At 50.3% G+C, this 20,125-nt stretch overlaps 7 protein-coding genes across 7 annotated transcripts; 3 read left to right on the top strand and 4 right to left on the bottom strand.

Annotated features, from left to right (window-relative positions):
• Positions 1-604: 604 nt before the first annotated feature.
• BDV37DRAFT_297718 (major facilitator superfamily domain-containing protein) lies at positions 605-2,738 on the top strand (the record flags this gene model as incomplete). Its single annotated transcript, XM_032090391.1, has 7 exons — positions 605-656; positions 695-801; positions 858-896; positions 1,042-1,365; positions 1,470-1,966; positions 2,018-2,611; positions 2,666-2,738. 7 exons carry the CDS (start codon positions 605-607, stop codon positions 2,736-2,738), a joined length of 1,686 nt encoding a protein of 561 aa, XP_031936832.1.
• Positions 2,739-2,937: 199 nt separating this feature from the next.
• On the bottom strand, positions 2,938-4,995 carry BDV37DRAFT_260187 (SNG1 family protein). The gene has a single exon (XM_032083222.1). The coding sequence runs from the start codon at positions 4,538-4,540 to the stop codon at positions 3,008-3,010; it is 1,533 nt and encodes a 510-aa protein (XP_031936831.1). The 5' UTR covers positions 4,541-4,995; the 3' UTR covers positions 2,938-3,007.
• Positions 4,996-5,304: 309 nt separating this feature from the next.
• Positions 5,305-8,861, top strand: BDV37DRAFT_297716 (Fusaric acid resistance protein-like-domain-containing protein; the record flags this gene model as incomplete). Its single annotated transcript, XM_032090390.1, has 6 exons — positions 5,305-5,334; positions 5,382-6,560; positions 6,625-7,030; positions 7,093-8,145; positions 8,215-8,379; positions 8,436-8,861. 6 exons carry the CDS (start codon positions 5,305-5,307, stop codon positions 8,528-8,530), a joined length of 2,928 nt encoding a protein of 975 aa, XP_031936830.1. The 3' UTR covers positions 8,531-8,861.
• A 579-nt stretch (positions 8,862-9,440) lies between these two features.
• Positions 9,441-11,260, bottom strand: BDV37DRAFT_287532 (cytochrome P450; the record flags this gene model as incomplete). The annotated part of the gene is made up of 8 exons (XM_032088124.1): positions 9,441-9,512; positions 9,590-10,073; positions 10,123-10,197; positions 10,257-10,333; positions 10,393-10,624; positions 10,691-10,803; positions 10,857-11,029; positions 11,110-11,260. 8 exons carry the CDS (start codon positions 11,258-11,260, stop codon positions 9,441-9,443), a joined length of 1,377 nt encoding a protein of 458 aa, XP_031936829.1.
• Positions 11,261-13,577: 2,317 nt separating this feature from the next.
• On the top strand, positions 13,578-15,403 carry BDV37DRAFT_297714 (flavin monoamine oxidase family protein; the record flags this gene model as incomplete). Its single annotated transcript, XM_032090389.1, has 3 exons — positions 13,578-14,222; positions 14,291-14,591; positions 14,649-15,403. Exons 1-3 carry the CDS (start codon positions 13,905-13,907, stop codon positions 15,401-15,403), a joined length of 1,374 nt encoding a protein of 457 aa, XP_031936828.1. The 5' UTR covers positions 13,578-13,904.
• Positions 15,404-16,153: 750 nt separating this feature from the next.
• Positions 16,154-17,309, bottom strand: BDV37DRAFT_297712 (uncharacterized protein; the record flags this gene model as incomplete). The annotated part of the gene is made up of 3 exons (XM_032090388.1): positions 16,154-16,507; positions 16,566-16,881; positions 16,942-17,309. 3 exons carry the CDS (start codon positions 17,307-17,309, stop codon positions 16,154-16,156), a joined length of 1,038 nt encoding a protein of 345 aa, XP_031936827.1.
• Positions 17,310-17,879: 570 nt separating this feature from the next.
• BDV37DRAFT_229228 (PEX11 family protein) lies at positions 17,880-19,074 on the bottom strand. Its single transcript, XM_032080315.1, has 3 exons — positions 18,988-19,074; positions 18,413-18,887; positions 17,880-18,352 (listed from the first exon to the last, which is right to left on the bottom strand). Exons 1-3 carry the CDS (start codon positions 19,052-19,054, stop codon positions 18,190-18,192), a joined length of 705 nt encoding a protein of 234 aa, XP_031936826.1. The 5' UTR covers positions 19,055-19,074; the 3' UTR covers positions 17,880-18,189.
• Positions 19,075-20,125: the final 1,051 nt, after the last annotated feature.

The raw sequence follows: 20,125 nt of genomic DNA, 5'->3' as shown, positions 1-20,125 counted from the left end.
CCAAATACAAGTCCCCATCTCAGAATCCTTCCCAAACACTTTACATTGAATCCCAGTATTTACCGCCCACTACGAAAAGCTATCACTCATACAGCACATCTTATTATATTGGGGGTACAGGTACGTCCAGGTGCACTTGCATGTGCACGAATAGATGCAACCGAGTCAAATCCAGTCCGACTCCTCGGCGTCAAATCAATGGGCGACTCTAGCTTTGTATCCAGCATGGCCTGAGAGGTGCACAGTGTGAATGTGATCTGTACAACTTCGAATAGACCGACAATGCAGGTGGGGTATCGGGCAGATTGTTCCCCACAAGAATCATGATGTCCATTCGTGTGGGGGAAGCTTTAACCTTCTAGGTTTAGTGACAACCGAGTAGGGCAGTAGAGCAGGAGTTTCAGTTGGTTTTCGGGTTTCATGAAGTGTTTTCTAGGTCCAGGCTGACGCATTGGACTGGCGAAGCACTTGGGTCAAATGTCCCAGCGACAACCTTATATGAACACTACGCCAGCTGCTTTCGTGCGTTCTCTTTTGCATCCAAATATCAAGGCCTCCCTCTGATCATTTCACCCACGCATATTTGAGGCCAGGGCATACCATCATGGCGTTTGGAATGCTAGAATGCAAGGATGGTGAATCACCTCCTGGAACAGGTGACTACGCTTCTTTGACGTCTCCCTCTGCTGCTTAGTGCTGATAACAGCAGTGATTCTCAGTCAACAGTCATTCGTGGAAAGTAGCAGCGATGCTTCCTCTTCCTCGGCGAAGGGCCACCATCAACGTCGTGGAATTGTCTTGGTACATTCCTAGCAACGCATTTCCCGTTTGTAACCTAAGCTTACAATACGAGGCAGGTTCCTCAACCTTCAGACTCTCCAAATGACCCTTTAAATGTAGGTTCGGTGCCGTCGTTCCATCTATATATCAACATACTAACATGGATCAACTATTCAGTGGCCACAGTGGTAATGGACAACCCTTTTTCCCATGGTACTCGGAATACATATTGATGCTCAGCCATTGTGTTGCAGGAGAAAGGATTTCATCTTGCTCATTATCAGTCTCCTATCCGCGATTGTAGGAGCATATGGACCCATGTTAGGGCCTGGGTTTGTCGAAATCTCTGCTGAGCTTGATGTGAGCGTGAATGAAATATCACAAGCTACCTCCTACCTGGTGCTGGCGATCGGGATTGCTCTTCTGTTCAGCAACCCGCTGGCCAAGTGTTATGGGAAACGGCCTGTGTATCTAGTCTCTGGGCTATTGCTCTTCGCATCAAGCATCGGGGCTGCCCTGACACATGACTATAACTCGTTCCTTGCCTGCCGGCTGGTGGGAGGCTTGGGAATGGGTCCATTTGAGGTTAGTACACGTCCTGCTTTACGTGGTAAATCACGTCGCTGGGAATTTGTCCTTTGCTTCGGGGCTATCGCAAGGCCTCACTCATTCCTACTTACACCTTGTAGGTTCTTGTGCAATGTACGATAGGAGACTTGTATTTCGTACATGAACGCGCCTCACGCATAGCTTTCTGGAACCTGTTCCTGGTGAGCGGGATCTCAGCAGGCCCGATTGTGAGTGCGTATATTATCCAGTATGCCGGGTATCGCTGGACGTTTGGCGTATGCGCCATTTTTTACGGCGTCCTGACCATCGCTCTCTTCTTTCTTGCCCCGGAAACTGCATATATCCGCGTGGTTAGCCCTCCTCACTCCTCGAATGAGGCCTCGAGTATGGAGCAGCAGGACACGTATGCCGTGTCAGGCAAGGACGCCCCTCAGGCGGGCTCTGAGAGGCTACACGATATTGAAAAGGAACCCGAAGGTCAACATGATCCACCGGAGACAAGCCACTCTCCGCGAATCACGCAGCGAAAGGATTCCTATTGGAGGTCCCTCCGAGTGTACACGGGCAGATACTCTAATGCCTCACTCGTGAAGGTCATTAGCCGTCCGTTTATCTTGTAAGCACCCACTGTTACCTTGACTCCTCTACCATCGACTAAGCGCAGTAGGTTTCTCTATCCTGGCATCCTTTGGGCATTCCTAACCTGGGGTACAACAATCACGTTCACCATTGCTTTTAGCTACGTCAACGGGGTGATTTTCAACGAATCTCCATACAACTTTACCACTTCACAGATTGGCCTCATCAACATTTCACCATTAGTCCTCAGCGTTGTGTCCGAGATCATCTCGGGGCCCCTGTGCGATAGAATCTGTTTGTACCTGACGAAGAGAAACAATGGGTACTACGAACCCGAATTTCGGCTGGTCCTGATGCTTGTGGGTTTCGTCCTTGGTGTAGCTGGGTTCTATGGGTTTGGGGCTACTGTGCACTACAAGACACATTGGACGGGGCCCGTTATCACATACGGGCTGGTCAATGCCTCCCTCGCATTTTGCTCGACATGTGTCTTCGGATACATCATTGACGCCTACACTGCCCTGGGTGAGGAGGCCTTCGTGGCCGTCAACTCTCGTAACTTCCTCAGTTTCGGAATCCTCTATGTGATCAATGAATGGCTCGCACAAGACGGAACACTAAAAGTGTTTGTCGTCCTAGGCAGCCTTTTTATCTTCACCAGTCTTCTCACCATACCAATTTGGTAAGTCCAACCTTCAAGAGGGCCCTTTCAACGTTAACAAGCTTGAATATCTAGGGTCTTCGGAAAGAGATTCAGGGCAAGGATTGACAAGATTGTCTGGTTGAAGAACTACATGCGGGACTCTTAAACATGGCTCGACGTGGTTTTTACAGTTCTACAACTGCGATATGTCAACGCGTGACACTTTTCTGTTTTTCGTTATCTCCCTGTGGTCTTTTTCTCAGTAACTCCCTTGCCTTTGACCTTCAATGCTACAGCTACTCCTCCAGTAAGCAACAGTATAACTGTCCATGGTCTTTATGGTGTCAGATGCCATTTTATATTACCTAAGATGGAAGCTCTCCCGTAAATAGTTATCTGGTCGAAGAGATTATATAACACGCAGCGAGTATATACCTAGTCGGTAAAAGGCAAGTCAAAACAGGGGCCAGTACTCTGTCGGCCAGTGGAGGGCTTATCGGGCCGGGACATCTCTCGCCATAGCTGCCCGGTCAGCGCTTCGTGATCGAGAATACCGGCAGCCGTACTGTGCCGTCGCGTGCGATCTGGTTGCTGTTCACCATCTGTGAGCGCCGAGTCTGGCGTTGGGGGCGAGGGGGTCTCCTCCAGCATCTGTTGCTGTTGTTGCTCCAATAGAGCCGCAGCGACGCGTTCCTTCCACGTCTTCTCTTCTGTCTCCTTCGCAAGAACTGCATAGTGCGCCCGCCGGTACACCCCGACAGAGCTTAAAGTGAGGGCGATCAATTCATACGCAAAGAGAACTGGCAATGCGTAATCGAGCTGCGGGTTGCAGCCACCGGACCAGATGTCTACCAGCACCTGAAAGATGCTGTGTGCTGGCAATGCATAACCCCACTGATAGAACCCTGGGGATAGTTCGAAAGGCAGCAGGATCGAAGTGATATTCAAAATGATCCATGAGATGAGTGCCATCGGCACACCTGGTGGCGGGAGCCAGATGGTGAAGACATCGAGGACGAGAAAGTTGCAGTGGGCAAACAGCCACAAGGCCATCCAGGTCAACACGAACTGAACACCATTGACACGCCATCCATGGCGAAAAGCCCAGATCGCGCCAGTTGTACAGAGCGATCCAGACAATGTGTATAACCCTGATATGAGCTGGCGGACGGTGGCAATTCGAGGCGCTGCTATGGAGACATAGAGCTGAAACTGCTGGTAGAGGCCATTGATGTAACCCAGGAAAAAGAATTCCTGTATGAGAATTAAAATAATCACCAAGGTATTGTAGATGAGCCGGGAGCCTTGAGTGGTGGGCTGGATGTTGATTGAGGCCAACGTCCAGGGGTTGGCGAATGCCGCGATGGCGGCGGGATCCGTGCCATTCAGGTCCCTAAGCGCCTGCATACCATTTGCTTTGGAGTAGGCCACTCGCGCAGCTTCCGACAGGGATTGCATATTAGCCGCAATGGCAGAATCCGCCGTGGTGGGGTACCGCGCTTCATTCCAGACGAGAGTGAGAATGTCGCTGTTGTTGTAGGAGGCTGCCGCGGAACCTCCTCCAAATGCGGCCGCCAGGCGATTCGATGCATTCGCAGACGTGTACAACCCGCCCCAGTAATCAATATGACACACGGCAGATCTCACAGTGCTCGGCTGGGGATAGGCCAACACCGATTGCTCACTCAACGTGGGGAAACCTGGGCCCTTCAGCTGCTCATACGCGGTACGTACCGCGCTTCCCACCGCTCCACCATCATAGTCGACAAAGACGACATGTAGGTTATGAATATGCGTAGTTTGCTGGAAAAGGGAGCCGAACAGGTAGCAGAAGAGACCGAGAAAGAGGAGTTGCAGTACTATGAAGTTCAGACCCGCTGCCTTGAGCAATCCCAATCGACGCCGGCGAACAAATGGGTCGTGGATGCTGGGATGCGGTTGATGGCGCGCTTTGGGGTAGAAATGCATCGTTCAGGGGGTCTTACTCTTTAGCCTGAACTTAATGCTGCGCTAGGACCCTTCGTGTAATGCAATTGACTGTGGCCTGAGACCGTTCTTCGATCGTCATGTAACGTTCTGCTCCCTTCGCCATCCGACGTATATATATCTCTTGTGAGTTGAACCGAGAGTGTCGGACGAGGCCGAACATGGTTTCTCAATCACACTCGCACGTGACGGTGGATACGAGAAGACTTTCTGAGTCCATCCGATATGGAGACCAGCTGGGTTGCATGATCGCCCTGGTTGGACATCTGCGACTGGTGTCTCGATCTGCTAAGCTGCTCGTCAGCATGAGATAATGATCTTATCTCTGGCGATCGTTGTCCACACCGGTCAGGTGACTCCGGCCGTGGCTGAGTCAGCCGTCGCGCTTTGCGCCCTGCAGATTCAGGCATTCGTCATACTACTTACTTTCCTTGCCGGACTTCCCCATCTCAAAGAAAACTGTCTGCGCCAACCGTGAAGATGCGCCTCTCCCTCATACATGTCCTGGTTTGCACATCGGACACGACTTCGAGAATTGACGCTTTACTTTTGCACATGTGATGTCCCCGTTGACCAGCTCTGCTGATCTGCATCCGGAGGTAACGTTGAGCTTCCCTAGAAAGCGACCGAGCGGCTCCACTGGAGTCCACTCCATATCTCCAGCTGATATATTTTCCGAATCCCTGCACTGATACCAGATCATGATAAATAGGCCTCACGTCCCTCTGCCCTCCCCGGCTCCAATAATGACCTTCTCCTTCCCATCACGAGTCCTGGTGATGGCGAACGAGAGCCATTCCTCGACGGCCTCCACCCGAGGCAGCCGGGTTTCGTCGCAGTAGTAATCGAACATCTAACCGACAGATGGCGGCAAACACGGCAATTTGTGACATCGGAGGAAGGGATCGGGGTCCTCAAATGTGGTCTGGCATACCTCCTCGGGTCCCTGGCCACGTTCATCCCCGCGGTTGCGGCATTGCTAGGTCCTCAGGAAGGAAAGCATATCGTCGCCACCATCACGGTGTACTTCCACCCCGCGCGGTCGAAAGGCAGCATGTATAAAGCCCTGATATGCGCCGCGCTCGCATTTATCTATGCCGCATTCATCTCGCTCACAAGCATGTACGTCACCATATACTTTAACCAACAGCGCATGATCGAACTGGGCCATGTCCTGGTTTTGATCATTTTTGTCGGCCTTGGGTTCGGCTTTCTAGCGTGGACAAAGCAAAGGATGAGTGACCCGCTAGTCAACGTGGCCTGCTCGCTCGCATCGCTGGCACTGATTGTAGTTCTCACCAAAGAAGGAGCCATCCAGCGGGGTAGTGTGTCGCTCGCAAAGGTGTCGCAGGTCCTGAAGATGCTCCTCATGGGGATTGGTGCGACGATGACGGTATCGTTTCTGGTCTTCCCGGTCTCTGCACAGAAGAAACTCCGCTCGAACCTGGCCGTGGCCACTAGGTCAATGGCGATCATGCAATCTACCATCACCGAGGGATTCCTCCGCAGGACAGCACACGAGTTCCAAGGATTCGATTATACCGGTGCGGCTACGCGTCTGAAGAAGGCCCATGGGGAGCTGGACAAGCTGCTATATGAGACAAAGTTGGAGCAGTACGTAGCAGGCTGGGAGAGAGTACACGATCATGAGGCAAAGCTGGTTCACTGGGCACATGGCATCGTGCATACTACGGGTGCTCTGCACAGCTCGGCACTTTTAGCTTTGGAGACCCTTAAGCGACCGAAGTTCGCCGATCATCCTCTTGGTGGTCGAACTGCGAATGCGCCCGCGGCTACGTGGAACGACCAGCAAAGCACGATATCCGCTGCCGATGCTGCCACACTACAGCCGGTGGACCTGGTGATGTTGGAAACGAATGCGCCAGGCAACGGTCAACCAGTCTCAGGACAACTAGGTCGAATTAGCAACCAGCGAGTCTCGGATAGCTTCTTAGTGACGGAACTTTTCGATTCTTTTGTTGACCGACTGGGTCCGTCTGTGGTATTTTGCCCTGGTTTACTACTATTTGTATTTCCCAAGTTCTGTCTTTACTAACCTGTGACAGCGATCGCTAACTCTTACTTTAACGAATATATGCGCGGAAATCCCGTTGGGACTATCGCTTGACGACAGGGTTGCTCTGAGCCCCAACTCCGCTGCCATCCTAAGCCAAGCGATTGACGAGTATCGTGCGGCCCAGAGGGATGCATTTGGGTTGCTGTACCGAGAGAAGCAGGATATGCCGAATGGCACACTCGAGAAGGAAGCATGCTTCAAAGAGGTAGCCGCTATCTGCGCGCATTTCAGCTACTCGCTACTGAAATTCGGGGAACAATTGGGAGAGTTGTTGACGATTCTCACGGACTTGGAAGTTGCCACGGCTGGGTACCACAGAAAGAAATCGTGGAGTTGGATCAAGTTCTGGCGACGAGGTGTATCTAGAAGTCGGAATATGGAGCATCCGAATGCTGGTGAGTACCACAAATCAGGCGTCATCTGGCTTGGCATATTCATAAATACTGATCAGGCGCAGGTCCCAGACTTTCCCTGACCGAAGTCGCTCCGGTCGATCACACGGAGATACACGGAGCATCCAGCCTCGAGAGACCATCCCGGTTACATTCAGTTGGAGATACAATTAGCCGTCATGTCTGGAAAGCATTGCGCTTCTACCGACAAGACGAAACTATATTCGCTTTCAAGGTCGGTGTTGGCGCTGCACTCTTTGCCTTGCCTTCATTTCTCTCTTTCACACGGCCCATCTATCTTTACTGGAAGGGGGAATGGGGCTTGGTGTCGTACATGTTAGTCTGTTCGATGACAATCGGGGCATCGAACACTACTGGATATGCTAGATTTTTGGGAACGTGCATTGGAGCACTCTGTTCCATTCTCGTCTGGTCGATTGCAGGCAGCAATGCCTTTGGACTGGCACTTTTGGGGTTCATCATGGCCACATGTACCTTCTACATCAGTCTGCTCAAAGGCCAGGGCCCGTTGGGTCGATTTATAATGCTGACCTATAACCTTTCCGTGCTCTATTCGTTCTCGTTATCCCAAAGCAGCGCCGACGAGGATCCCGATGAGAGAAGTGGTAACAATCCGGATATCACCAAAATCACCCTTCACCGAGTTGCAGCAGTCCTCTCCGGCTGTATCTGGGGTATTATTGTCACTCGAGGTGTTTGGCCGATTAGTGCTCGGAAGAAGCTCAGGACCACTTTGAAGCTGATTTGGCTCCGATTAGGTCGCATCTGGGAATCAGACCCCCTGACTAGAAGAACCACGAATCCGGCGGTTGCTGCTTTCTATATGACGCCCGAGGACCGACTCAAAATGCAGGGTATGCTGGCGGATTTAGAGACTCTTCGCGTTGCAGCCCGGTACGAGATCGAACTGAACTCCCCCTTCCCCGACACCGCATATGGCAAGATGATCCAACACACTCAATCCATCGTGGACGATCTCCATGCCTTGGATTTGCAACTGCAAGGTATCCCTCCTACAGAGACACAACTGTCTTTGCTACGGTACACGTCGAGAGAGAGACAGACTCTGTCCGGGCAGATCGGTCATCTTCTGGGAGGTAAGTTCATCCGTCCTTCAATGCAGTGTACCTTGCAGCAGACGAGACATTATTGACGCCAAATCTCAGTCATCGCTTCGTCAATCACGCACGCATGCCGACCGAACCATATCGACCTTTCCAAGGCAAAGCATTCACGTGACCGGCTTCTGGCCACGATTTTCCTATATCGCACTGGGGACGAAACGTCTTCATCGGCGCTTGCAGAGACATACAGCCTGTTGTATGCCTATGGTAAGTTCTGCCACCGTCGATCTTGCCATCCATCGCGTAGCTGATGCGTGGTCCAGTTCTTGTTATCGATCAGATCGTTAGCAGGATGACGGAGATTCTGACCGATGTCAGCCGCATGTCGAATGTCATCGAGGAAGGTGTAGTAGATTAGAGGCGCCGCTACTATTTTGGGCAAGCTGTGGCAATGTCAACACCTCAGATGCATGGATGCTAGGCAGTGGCCGACAATTGACTGATCGCCTGGTCGCAGGCCCACCCTACCAAGATGTTGACTCAAACAATGTCGATATTCTACTCATCACCCCCATCACCATTTTTAACATTGAATTAAAACCGTTCATGTGCGGAAGCGAGTTAGGATCTCGTCTGCGGTCTCTGCCGAGAAACACATCGTTCAAATCCAATCAATACTAAGTCCAAATTCCCCACACTTTGAACTGTCAATTTTATGAATCCCAAATACATCTATTCCGATCTCCGTGGGCTTTACCGGCCAACACCAAAACTAACACGCCCTTCCCAGCCCCTATTCAAAGCGGCAAACCTACCGTCATGTAGTACTAGCCTCACTGGCAAGTACCAGAGCCGCCATTCGTATCCACCCTCCACCCTTCCGCCGGTGTAATGTATCTATAGTCGGAAAGGGGGAGCGGACGGGAGTGCTGTAGTTAGATATAGGAGAATCATTCTGTCTCTTGGATTCACGCGCTTGCAGCTTCCGGACAACGACCCCCTCTTGCGTCAAATTGACTCAATACCTTTACCCTGCAATGTCAGAATACACTGCCACTGAACTTGTAGTTATTCATCTGTTAGACCGTTCTGAACCTTTATTGGTTAGCTACACGCTGCAGCAGCGCTAAGTTAGAACTGTATTGCTCTCTTATATTTCATAACACACACCACCAAGATCACTAGGACATGCCTATGTTCTTCTTCCTCTCCCAGTGCACCCTCAGAGGCTTCTAATGACCGGTAAGTCGGATGCCAAATGTTGCTATCTTTCAGGACAGCATATGAGTTGGGTGATAGGGTGTATGGTCCAAATCATCCCTAGATCTCTACAGTCTCTCTCTCATCTGCACCCTTTTCGACCCGTCATCTGCAAAAGACAAGTCAAAACGCGCAATCAGCTAAGATAATGACACATATTAGCTAGAAAGCTCTCCCAATAGACAGTCATCACCAGTCAATGACATAGATAACTGACCTCAAATGTGAGTTTGTAAATCTCCATCACAGAAAGATGTTTGCCAGTGCACAATCGATTCCCGTACCCCCAGTGAAACTCATAGCGATCCCACTCCCTCAACCTCTCCCGTGAAGCTTCTAACCACCTTTCCGGCCGATACACAGCAGCATCGTCCCCGTATAGCACTGTGCTTTTCATCGTGATCCATGGACTAGATGCCACCGCCGTCCCTTCTGGGATATAGATCCCCTTGTACGTGAGTCCGCCGTTTGGTGCTTTGCGGGGGAATAATGGAATGGTTGGAGTTAAGCGAAACGATTCTCTGATACAGGCATGGGTGTAGGGAAGGGCATACGCTTGTTCAAAGGGAATGGGACGGGATGTTTGGGTTGATCTGACTTGGTCGATTTCATGTTGGAGCTTGGCAAGGACCTGGGGGTGTTGGATGAGGTTGTTGAGAAGTCGGTTTGCTGCTGAAGCAATTGTTGCTGACCCTGCCATCCTGTCGTCGTGTTATTGAAGTTGATAGCGAATTGGGGATACTCGCATACATCGTTTGCATGGCTTCTCCCTTAATGTCCTGTGCGGTAAGTGCCGTGCCATTCGCGTATTTGCAGGATATGAGACTGCTCATGCTGTCAGGGGTGGTCTTCGGACTTGATGTCAAGGCAAGTGGCTTCCGTACCGGTGGAAGATGGTATGGGACTTTCCGGGCACTGCATCTGTTCCTCTGTGGTGACGGTCGTATTCCTTCTCAAGTATCTTGGCCATCGATTAGCAACGGATTCAGGATGTTGGACGACTTCGGAAGACAGTTATACAGTATGCAGAACGTGTATCCCATTTTGGTACTCAGCTTGGAACTGGAAGAGCTTGCGACCAAGGTAAGTCTCCCGGTAGAACCAGGACAGCTTGGGAACACGAGCGAGATAGTCTATCGTATCGAAAGCCTGCGACGTTGCAGCAACTAAGCCTTGGATATCTTGTCTTTTCTTGAGGAACCCGATTGGGTCCCCAAATAGGATACTACCAACGACATCGTATGTGAACCATCTTATACGTCATCCCATCAGTCTTACAGAAGGTGGCAGAATAGGGCGTATGGCCTCCCTCACGTACCCTATCCATTCATCTAAGGGAGTGGATGCCCCACTTGCCTTCAATCCATCAAGTAATGCCAATAGGCATCTGTTTACCTGTGGCTCATACGCCTTGATGGATGCCATGCAGAACTGCGTAGAATGAATTTCAGCCTTAGAGGATCTACATAGCAGTTTTTACTCACCATCGCAGCAAGTCCGGGCTTAATACTCAACAGATCCTGATATTCCTGGACACCAAATAGTCCGGGGTTGTTCGCGTAGAAAGAGGTCTTCTCCGCGCGACGGTGGAAGATGTGAGGGAGGAAATAAGGGTCGTTGATCATCACAGAGTCTGGTCCATAGCGAACCACAGGCCCTGCCCCACCCAAGTTACCATTCCGTTCCTATAGTGGTTCATTCCCTTGATGTTTTACTTGGATGTGGTGAAGCTCATACCATATTCCTCGTGCAGACGACGATAATACTCCTGGGACCCGCCTTGCATAAAGCACCAGCCTTGATGCCAGTTGCTCACGGAAGCTAGAAATGGACCTGGTATCGAAGCCAATGGGTGCAGCCATCGCCGGTAGGTCCCAATCATAGCCATTGCTATAATGGGCAATGCAAAAACCAGCGTGTAGGACAGTAAAGAAGACATAATAGCTGTCGATATTTATTTTCAAATCGAGAAGGAAAGTCCGAGATAGTCATCGTGTGGCTGCATGACCTTTCTGCACGCATATTTATACAGGACTCTGCCACTGACCGCCAGATACAGGAGGGCCAGTCACCTTCAACGAGTCACCGTCTTTTCGTCGGGGTGGAGAATCCATGCAGTCGGGCGGAACAGCATACAAGATGGCTAGTCGTGGCGATATTTTCATGTTAGCGCCGATGAGGTCTGCCGATCATACTTTCGATCTCGTGTATGCGCGCAGCGAGCTGAAATGTTGCGCTTCCTGACCCACCGGACCCCGATAGCAAATAGGAAAGACATAAAATATGACCGGTGCGAATTGGCTCGCATTGATCCAGATCCACTGGGCACGGTGGTTCAGCTCGCCACAACATCAACCCTTCTCGATTATCACACAGGCCCCTTTTACTAGCAGTCTAAAGTTGTCTCAACTCCCTGAACGTTCACAACGATATTCCGATGTCTACATTCACAGTGGCTGCACTGGCATCCTGACCGCATACAGGCTGGGTCGGGCGGGTGTTTGCATAGAGAGTCGGTATCAGGACCGCTACATCAAGGATAGAAAGTCTGCCATGATCGTTCTCTTCCGACAGGTTCAAGCTCCCTGTAACCTGGACTACCTACAGAAGCCTACTTAGTAGGCCTCATCTTGCACCCACTCGTCGTCGACATTGTGGATGCTGTGCAGGGCAGTGGGCTCACGACTGGCAGCCATGCGGTGCAGGTAGTTGCCGAATACTAAGTTGGCATCGGTGGCGTCTTGACCACAAGGCCCGAATGCTAATTTCTCCACTTGGCCGACAGAGATGAGCCACGTAGCAAGCGCCTGCGCCCGATAAAAAAGGCCGGGATTCCCGCGCCTACATCGTGAGTATTCATTCAAGAGGCGTGCCAGACTGCGACCCGCTCGAAGAAATCGAAATCTTGGAACACCATATTCAACACTCTGGCTTGCTCTTCCCAGTCCTCGATGCCAACATCCCTAATCGCTCGCTGAAGTCGCTTTAGGTCGTCGGCGGTTGCGACAGCCTTGGTTCGTTGATTTGGTAAGACGATTTACCACGCCAAGGGTAAAGCGGAGCTCGATCGAGGACAATCTCCTTCAGTTGCCGACCAACTTCAGGTTCTTTGAGTATCGACAGTAATAACCGGAACGCTCGCTTCAATTCAATGGAGTGCCGTAGACGAAGCCGGGAATAGGCGCCTACCGCGGGCAAAGTACGAAGCCCACGCCAGGAGGTACATCCCACTGAACGAGGGGATCTGATTGTATTTAAGGTTGTCCAAGACCTAGTAGTTTTGGTCCAAAGTTCTGAATGCCACCGATGGATTGGCATGTTCATTGACAAGGATGAAACAATCAGAAGAAGGGGGAAAATGGGACGATAGATTTTGGCAACGACGAGTCCCTACGACCTACGATGCGGCTGCACGCCGCCCTGTTGGCAATGTAACATGTCGAATACAAACCCAGCATACGGTTGTTGAGTATCATATGAGAGAAGAAGTTGAACCAAGAGAAGGGCGTCGAGGGTGACTCTTCTCTCACGTAATGGTTTTAAGCCATGTAACCCTAATTTCATTTAATCGATGGACAGGGCCACGTATAATTATCCCCGTTAGCCGATAAGGCGATAACACGAAGGAAATTACTATCGAGGGTTACTTGAAGACTGAGATCGTCTCGTTGAGTCCATGGTCTTGGTATATACCTATGGCGCCATATGCCACGTCGCCGGAAGCTTTGTGAATGCAAACAAGCAATGATGGTAGCTTCGCCACGCAGTGACCATGCAATGGGCACGTAGCAGTAGATCGTTCAGATCAGCATACATAAGCGTAGTTGTAGCATAGGAGAGCCTTATCAGCTTGGACCTTCCGCAACTTTGACATCTAAGTCTCAGTACACTGGAAGTAAAATCTCGATTCTGGCATTGTGTCTAAGTTTTTGGTGAGCTTATACATCAGCCAAGTCGGTTGAACAACACCAGAGGTGGCAGGTAGAACTGACAACGACCTGCGAGGTCCTTGCCTTGATTCTGATAATCTAGTAAATTGCGATTCAAGTTTCGATGCTCCATAGTATCACAAGAATACCTTGACTACCGCTGACCCTCTATAGCCAAAGATCTTCAGGGCCAGCAATTGATATTTGGTAATACTCCGGGTTGGTGTAGGCTGTGGGCTGCAGTGAAGGGGTGAGAGAGTGTGTTTTTCGTATGGCGAGAAAGCACCTCCAAGAACAGACGTCCCATTCCATGATCATACCTGGAGAAGACTAACTTCATTGTGGACGATGCTCTCATTTTTTTAGCTGGATCGGGTAAATCAAGTCGGGCTCGGATCAGCCGAGCGTTAAAGCATCGGATGAGTACCCGAGGCTCGCGATCCACCTTGATGCGTGGCAGACTTGAACTACCGAAGCCGAAAGACGAGTGAACGGGCATACTAGGTCGTACGAATTAAATATGTCCCGGTATCCCCTTCGCTGGGTGTTCGTCTGAAATCTTCTCCCTTCTGTGCGAACCCCTGATACGTACTATTTGCCCTCATGTTGGATGTCATTGTGATTGGAGCTGGATTCAGCGGCCTTCAGGCAGCCTACTCCGCTCAAAAGGCTGGTCTCTCGGTTGCTGTTGTTGAAGCCAGGGATCGCGTTGGTGGAAAGATCTGGAGTGTGCCACTCGCTTCTGGCCGTGGGTACGCTGAGCTGGGCGGCGCATGGATCAACAACAGCCTCCAGCCTCGCGTTTGGAGCTATGTCGAAAGGTTTGGTCTGGAGGTGGTGACACAGCGGTTGGAAGGGAAGGCCGTCATGCAGGAAAGCCCAGACAGTCGACTGGAGTTTCCTTTTGGCGTTACACCCGATGTGAGTCACGATGGATCCCCGGTCCCGCCAATATCAATAAATGGCTCTGCGCTAACCAGTGGATACAGTGGTCTGAGGAGGAGAAAAAGAACTTAGAATATATCCGCGATCATATCCAAGCGGAGTCTTTAAAACCTGGCTTGCCAAGCGCACAGGACGATAGTGTCAGCTTGGATCAGTATGTCCGTAATCTCGGTGCCCTACCGAAGGTTGCCAGCATGGTGAATCTGTGGGCACGAGTCATGCACGGCTTAGAGTCAACAGAAGAATCAGCGGGCTGGTTTATCGACTACTGCCGTCGCAATAAGGGTCTTCTAGCTATCAGAGCGGATGATTCTACCGGCGGTCAATACATGAGATTTAAAGACGGTACAGCCCCACCCTGGTAGTCCAACGCAGTGATCTTGGTACTAACGAAAGTTGCAGGCGCACAGTCAATTGCCGAGGGGATTGCTCGCTTGATTGGGGCGGAGAATATTCATTTGGGATCACCGGTTGCTTCGATCAACCAGCACGGCGCACATGTAAGTGTCGTCACTCGCGATGGCAGGACGTTTAATGCCAGAAGATGTATATTGTCAATCCCCAGTACTATGTACAGGGAACTCAATATTACCCCTGCATTACCTAAGCCTGTTCAGGAGGTTACCGATGGGACTGTGCTCGGTGACTATAACAAGGCTATTGTTTGTTACGATCAACCATGGTGGCGTGGTGAAGGATTCAACGGGTATTTTGCGAGCTACACAGGTCCCGTTATATTGGCCAGAGACACCAGCGTTGATGAAAGAAACCACTACTCCTTGACATGCTTTATCAATGGGCAGCCTGGGCGTGACTGGAGCAAGCTGTACCCCCATGAGCGTCGCGCAGTGGTCCTAAAGCAGATAGCAAAGATCTACAAAGCTGATGCCAACTCGGAGGCCTTCCGACCAATTGACATCTTCGATCAGGTCTGGAAGCATGAGGAATTTAGCCGAGGCGCCTTAGCTCCTGTCACTGCGCTTGGGCACCTCACCAAGTATGCGTCCGTGTATGGGAAGCCAGTCGGCAATCTTCATTTCGTCGGGACGGAATATAGCACCGAATGGAAAGGATACATGGAGGGAGCGCTCTGCTCAGGAGAAAGGGGGGCTCATGAGGTTGTGGAAGCCATGCAGAAGGTACCGGCAAAACTGTGATGAATTGATTCGATCCGAGGTTTCGCTCAAATTATGACCTTATCTATATTAGCGCTGTATTTTAGGAGAGGAACAGAAATAACATCTAATCACTGCATGAACCTCTTCTGTGGAGTTCCTTGGCCCATATACTCGTCTGCACGTAGGTGTGATTTACAGTCGTCGTCGTCTGGTCTAGGCGGAAACCAACAAGGTTGAATATTGTAAGAACAGTCCTTTCAGGAGGCAAGTACCTCCGTCAAGTATGCAAATGAAGTAGTGTACTGTGAAACAATTGCAAGTTTGCAGTGCTTATTTATTCCTGGCTTCATCACTTTTTACAGGGAACAATGACTTAACCTGGAGGGTTTCCGTAACTCATCTTGGCACAGTTTCAGGAATATAAGGAGAGATATAAACAATACAGTTTGGGCTGATCCTGTTTCGTTTCTTCTCTTTTTCTCTCATACGAAGTTACTTTGCTCACGTAAACCAAGGTATAGGAAGGCACCGTTTGAAGAAAGGTGAATCCAAAGCTGAGGCAAAGACGAACCCAAGCTAGCCACAATATATCTCTAGCATTCGATTTGGTAGGAGGCCGGTGTAACACTCGGAGAAAACGGAATAACGCATCTTATCCCGCGGCTGTGGACACAAGAGATCTGTGGATATAATTGATTCTCTGTGTAGCCTGTCTATTTGTCTGCTGTAAAATACAAAAGAGGCTGCATTATCTATCGATATTGGCCCTGTCATAGCCTCAGGCACTTTCTAATCATCCACATCAATGAGCTCCTCGAGCATCGAATCCAAGAAATCCTTCTGCTCAGCCAAAAACCTCCTGATCTTAGGGATATCAAATGGGCGATTTGCTGCCTGGCGGCGTCGTTCCTCCTTCAGCATAATTCTAAGGCGCTCCTCGAGGAGTTCCAGCCTGTAGTCAGTATACTGACTGTACAGGGCATTCGGCTCACTGATCCCCCGTACACCAGTGAGCACAGTCTCATCTTTGACCATGGGTGATCTTGGTCGGAAGGAAGTGACCATACTAATCCGCTCACGGCCGCCGAGGGCTTTGAGCGCTTGATGCTCAATGTATCGCCCTTGCAGCACTACAGAGGTTCCCTGTTGTAACAGTCAGTACATAATCCTGACTTGTCTTGGATAGACGTGAGGGACATACCATTGCTGGACCCCGGACCTTCATGATGTGGCCATCGGGTCTCCGAAGCGCAGTCTCTCCGCCAACCATGCCAGTGCAGTCCGATAGCATCGTCACACACACGAATGGAAAGCTATCATAATGCCAGGCCACAGCAGATGTTCCGTCATCGCCATCCAGCCCCCTATCCCACGTAGCCGTAGTACCATCACCAAAAGAGATGTTGACATTGCCGATCTCGAAATCAATCGCAGGAATGAGATCCACACCGGCAACTGCAGAGACTTTCGCTAGAACCTCTGGACTATTCCACGCATGATATATAAATGGAGCTAGCCTGTGAAAACGCACAGTGATTAGCAATGTGACTGCAAATGGTAAAGCTGATTGTACGTACGCAGGACCCATGCCTCGAACCATGTTCTTGATAAAGGTTGAAGTGTACTGGCAGCTGTTGAGGGCCTCTTCACTGAAGATCTCCGCTCTCATCTGTCTGATAGCCTCCTCAGTAAAGAGTGAAAAGGGCTCCGATGCGGCATTCGGTGAGATCCCATGACCCTCAAGTCCGATCTCCTTCATGGTATAAATTCTTGTGGGGGGTTTGTAGTTCAGGTGAACCTTTGAGTCAAATGCCTCCTTTTTGACCTTCCGTGCTTCATCAATCATAGATTGAGGCAGCTGGTTGGTCGGACGTGTTGCCTTTTTTGTTGCTGGTCCAACCACTCTGGGTGGTGTCGTAGAGACATCGACTGCTACTGGAGCCATTGTGTAATCGAGAATACACGGAATGCTGCTGGACTCGGAACTCTATGAGTTGAATGTTTGTTCAATCTTGAATCTCTGGATAATTGTGATGTCCTGCACGATAGAAGTCAGGTATATATAACCATGGATGCTAATAGGATCTACCCCGCAAATGTAGTCGGCGGCAGTACTGAAGTTCTAGCCAGCTTCGGCTTTCCCGGTGAGGCTATTATGTTCTATGAGCTGCTTTCTGTATAGGAGACCGTCGGCCAAATCTGCCGATCTTACTGGCGAGCTTTTTTCCGGAGCCACCGTGTGCCAGCCGACGCCTCGTCGGTAACGGCTCCGATGGCATTCTGTCGACGTATGCTAGCTATCACCATGTCCGGATGTTAGTCAAAAGTACTGTGTTCTCATGGCTGGGCCAAGACACGGATGCTTGCTGACATCGTACATCTATCGATGTCTTTCGCGGTATGGTAGGGACATATCGCTGTGCCGTGCCTTCTCATGGTTTCATAGCGCTGTCGTGTGTTTACCTCAACAATGATGGCACATATTCATTATTAAACTTCTGTAGCTTACATCATTCGACTTCAAGGTCTAGGGCCATTGTGTGAATGAGATATCTCTAACAGTGTCTTCCTCCGTCTTGAGCGACATACGAATATGCACCCAATGGCCATACCAGTACGTGCATTTCCATCATCCAAACAGGCTAAGGCTCTGTATCTACGAGAAGAACTTGACCTTTCTGGAAAAGGACTTGTGCTGATGACTGAGCTGCCACATTTCTATCTTACACACTGTCTATGGAGTCCTAGATCTTTTTACTTCAATACCGCCTGCCTTGGGACATAGGGAGAAGTCCACATGTATAGCATTGAGAATAGACTCCTATCTACGCAGTGGTCTTCCATTGGTTCCAGACACCTATTAAACTACTCACGGTACCGGCCATGCCAACAATGCCATCGTCGAGTGCATTAACACCCAAACTCTTCCCCGGAACCGTCAAGTCGCATAGGTCCGAGATGAGCTGAATCCAAGCAGCGGATCGCTCCCTGTAATCAAACCAATTAGCACTCTGAACTGCATGCGACAGATGTGAAGATCCAACGTACTTGGCACGCATCTTATTATTGGATTCTCGCTCGCCCTCCTCGGGCTTCGTTCTCTGCTCAGTCTGCGAGTGCAGTAAGGTATAGATGCATGTCATGATGCTACAAACCAAACCCGCAGCCCAGAATTTATCCGCTAGGATATCTAGGCGCTCCGACGATGGCAACTTGTGGATCCCGATATCCTTGAGAGCAGTGATATTGTCGAAAACCAGATATCCACCAAAGCCGAGTTGACCCCCAATCGCCAAGAATTTTAGCACCGGTTCACTGTGGTTTTTCTCGCTCATGACACGGGCGAGGGTCTGGAGATTCTGTAGGAAGTTGCCAAGCCGTAAGATCTTGCGCGTGGTCCCAAGCTGCTTCCGGAGGACAATGTAGGAATCGATTGCGGACCTTTGGTGGTTTCTGCGGTACAGGTGCCAGATATAGAACCGTGAGAAGTATTGTGCTGTCCGTAGCAGCTTATCCCGGCCGACTGGGAGTTGGTAGAGGTTATTCGCATTATTTCTAGGACATGTAGAAAACCCAGAACGTTTTCACACAATAGGGGGAATCGGAGGAGATGCGGTACGTACCGGTCGTCGCGGCAAATCGTAGACAGTGCGCCAGCGCAGGGTGGCCGTTCGATGTATTTGCGACCATTATCTTAATCGTCGATCACAGTCGAGATTTGTGGCCCAAGTGTCCGCCACACGTAGCAACGATGGAATTAGCGATGTTGTGAAAATGTTGGAGGCCGGCGAGGAATAAGAAATGTCCAATGCTTCCAACAAGAATACTCCGTACTTCGCCGCACATCGCAATCTAGTTCGGGTGGATTAAATATCTCGCTGACGATCCCGAGGTTTAGAAAGAGAAGATCCTTCGGCGTTGATGGCGTTACACATCGCTAGCTACGGTCTACAGAAGGCACTGGCCTAGTAGATCGAGTCTACCGTACTTCATTTACTTTGATTCTCAGTCAAATCAGTTCACAAACATCAGGGCACAGTGGACGCTGGCGACTGAACTGCGGACGTGGTCGGCGCGTCCGAGTCAAACACCGGAAGGCCTTCCGAAAGGGACCCACTCCCTGCCAACGCACTTGTTCCCCTGAGCGTGTTCTCAACTAACTTGATGCTTGTAGACGGTCTGGAATGTCCTCTCATATACAGAGCAGATCTATCGTTACCCTGACATCGTACCTATCGAAATTTCTAGAAGCTGGCTGGAAGTTGGTCCGCAATCTTGTCGATTGTTGTGCTGACCTGTTGCGTGCCATATATATATAGTTTATCTGGGGAGAAATCTATAACGCTTCTCTTTTCTTTCCCTTCAGAGAACTTGCATTAACTAGTTATTTACACAGTGGCTGACTGGAGATGATCTAGTACTACCGGAATATTGCATTATTTTCTGTATCTATCACATATGGTTATTCAGTTGCCCTTCTGAAGTTTGTATACTGCGTAAGGGTTGGTTCTCCACAAGGCTTGAGAGAGCACGTGAGGCAGCGTTGCCCTGGAAGGGAAATTGGTAACGCACGAATGATGGAAGCCAATTCCATGTTTTTTTGGTGGCGCCCGACGCGAATTGACCATTCACGTGGGGCTGCTGAAAAGGGAAAAGTGTTCCCGTCGTGCGGGGTGTGCTTTTACTCTGATAATAATACCCCAAAATATGTGTGAACTGAGTGACGATGTTGTGCCGGCGACCCCAGAGCTCCTGGTCTGC

This window comes from Aspergillus pseudonomiae (assembly GCF_009193645.1).
Source record: "Aspergillus pseudonomiae strain CBS 119388 unplaced genomic scaffold BDV37scaffold_95, whole genome shotgun sequence".
In the NCBI taxonomy this organism is placed as follows: domain Eukaryota; kingdom Fungi; phylum Ascomycota; class Eurotiomycetes; order Eurotiales; family Aspergillaceae; genus Aspergillus; species Aspergillus pseudonomiae.
Note: the sequence above shows the minus strand (reverse complement) of the source record. Positions and strands in the feature narration are given on the sequence as shown.

What these genes read in the sequence shown, in the direction of transcription:
- BDV37DRAFT_260187 (XM_032083222.1), bottom strand. Translation starts at nt 4,540, where the DNA reads ATGCATTTCTACCCCAAAGCGCGCCATCAACCGCATCCCAGCATCCAC.
- BDV37DRAFT_229228 (XM_032080315.1), bottom strand. Translation starts at nt 19,054, where the DNA reads ATGGTCGCAAATACATCGAACGGCCACCCTGCGCTGGCGCACTGTCTA. An exon ending in ACGATTTGCCGCGACGACCG is followed by an intron (nt 18,888 to 18,987) that starts GTACGTACCGCA and finishes ACCAACTCCCAG; the next exon opens with TCGGCCGGGATAAGCTGCTA. An exon ending in AATAATAAGATGCGTGCCAA is followed by an intron (nt 18,353 to 18,412) that starts GTACGTTGGATC and finishes GTTTGATTACAG; the next exon opens with GGAGCGATCCGCTGCTTGGA.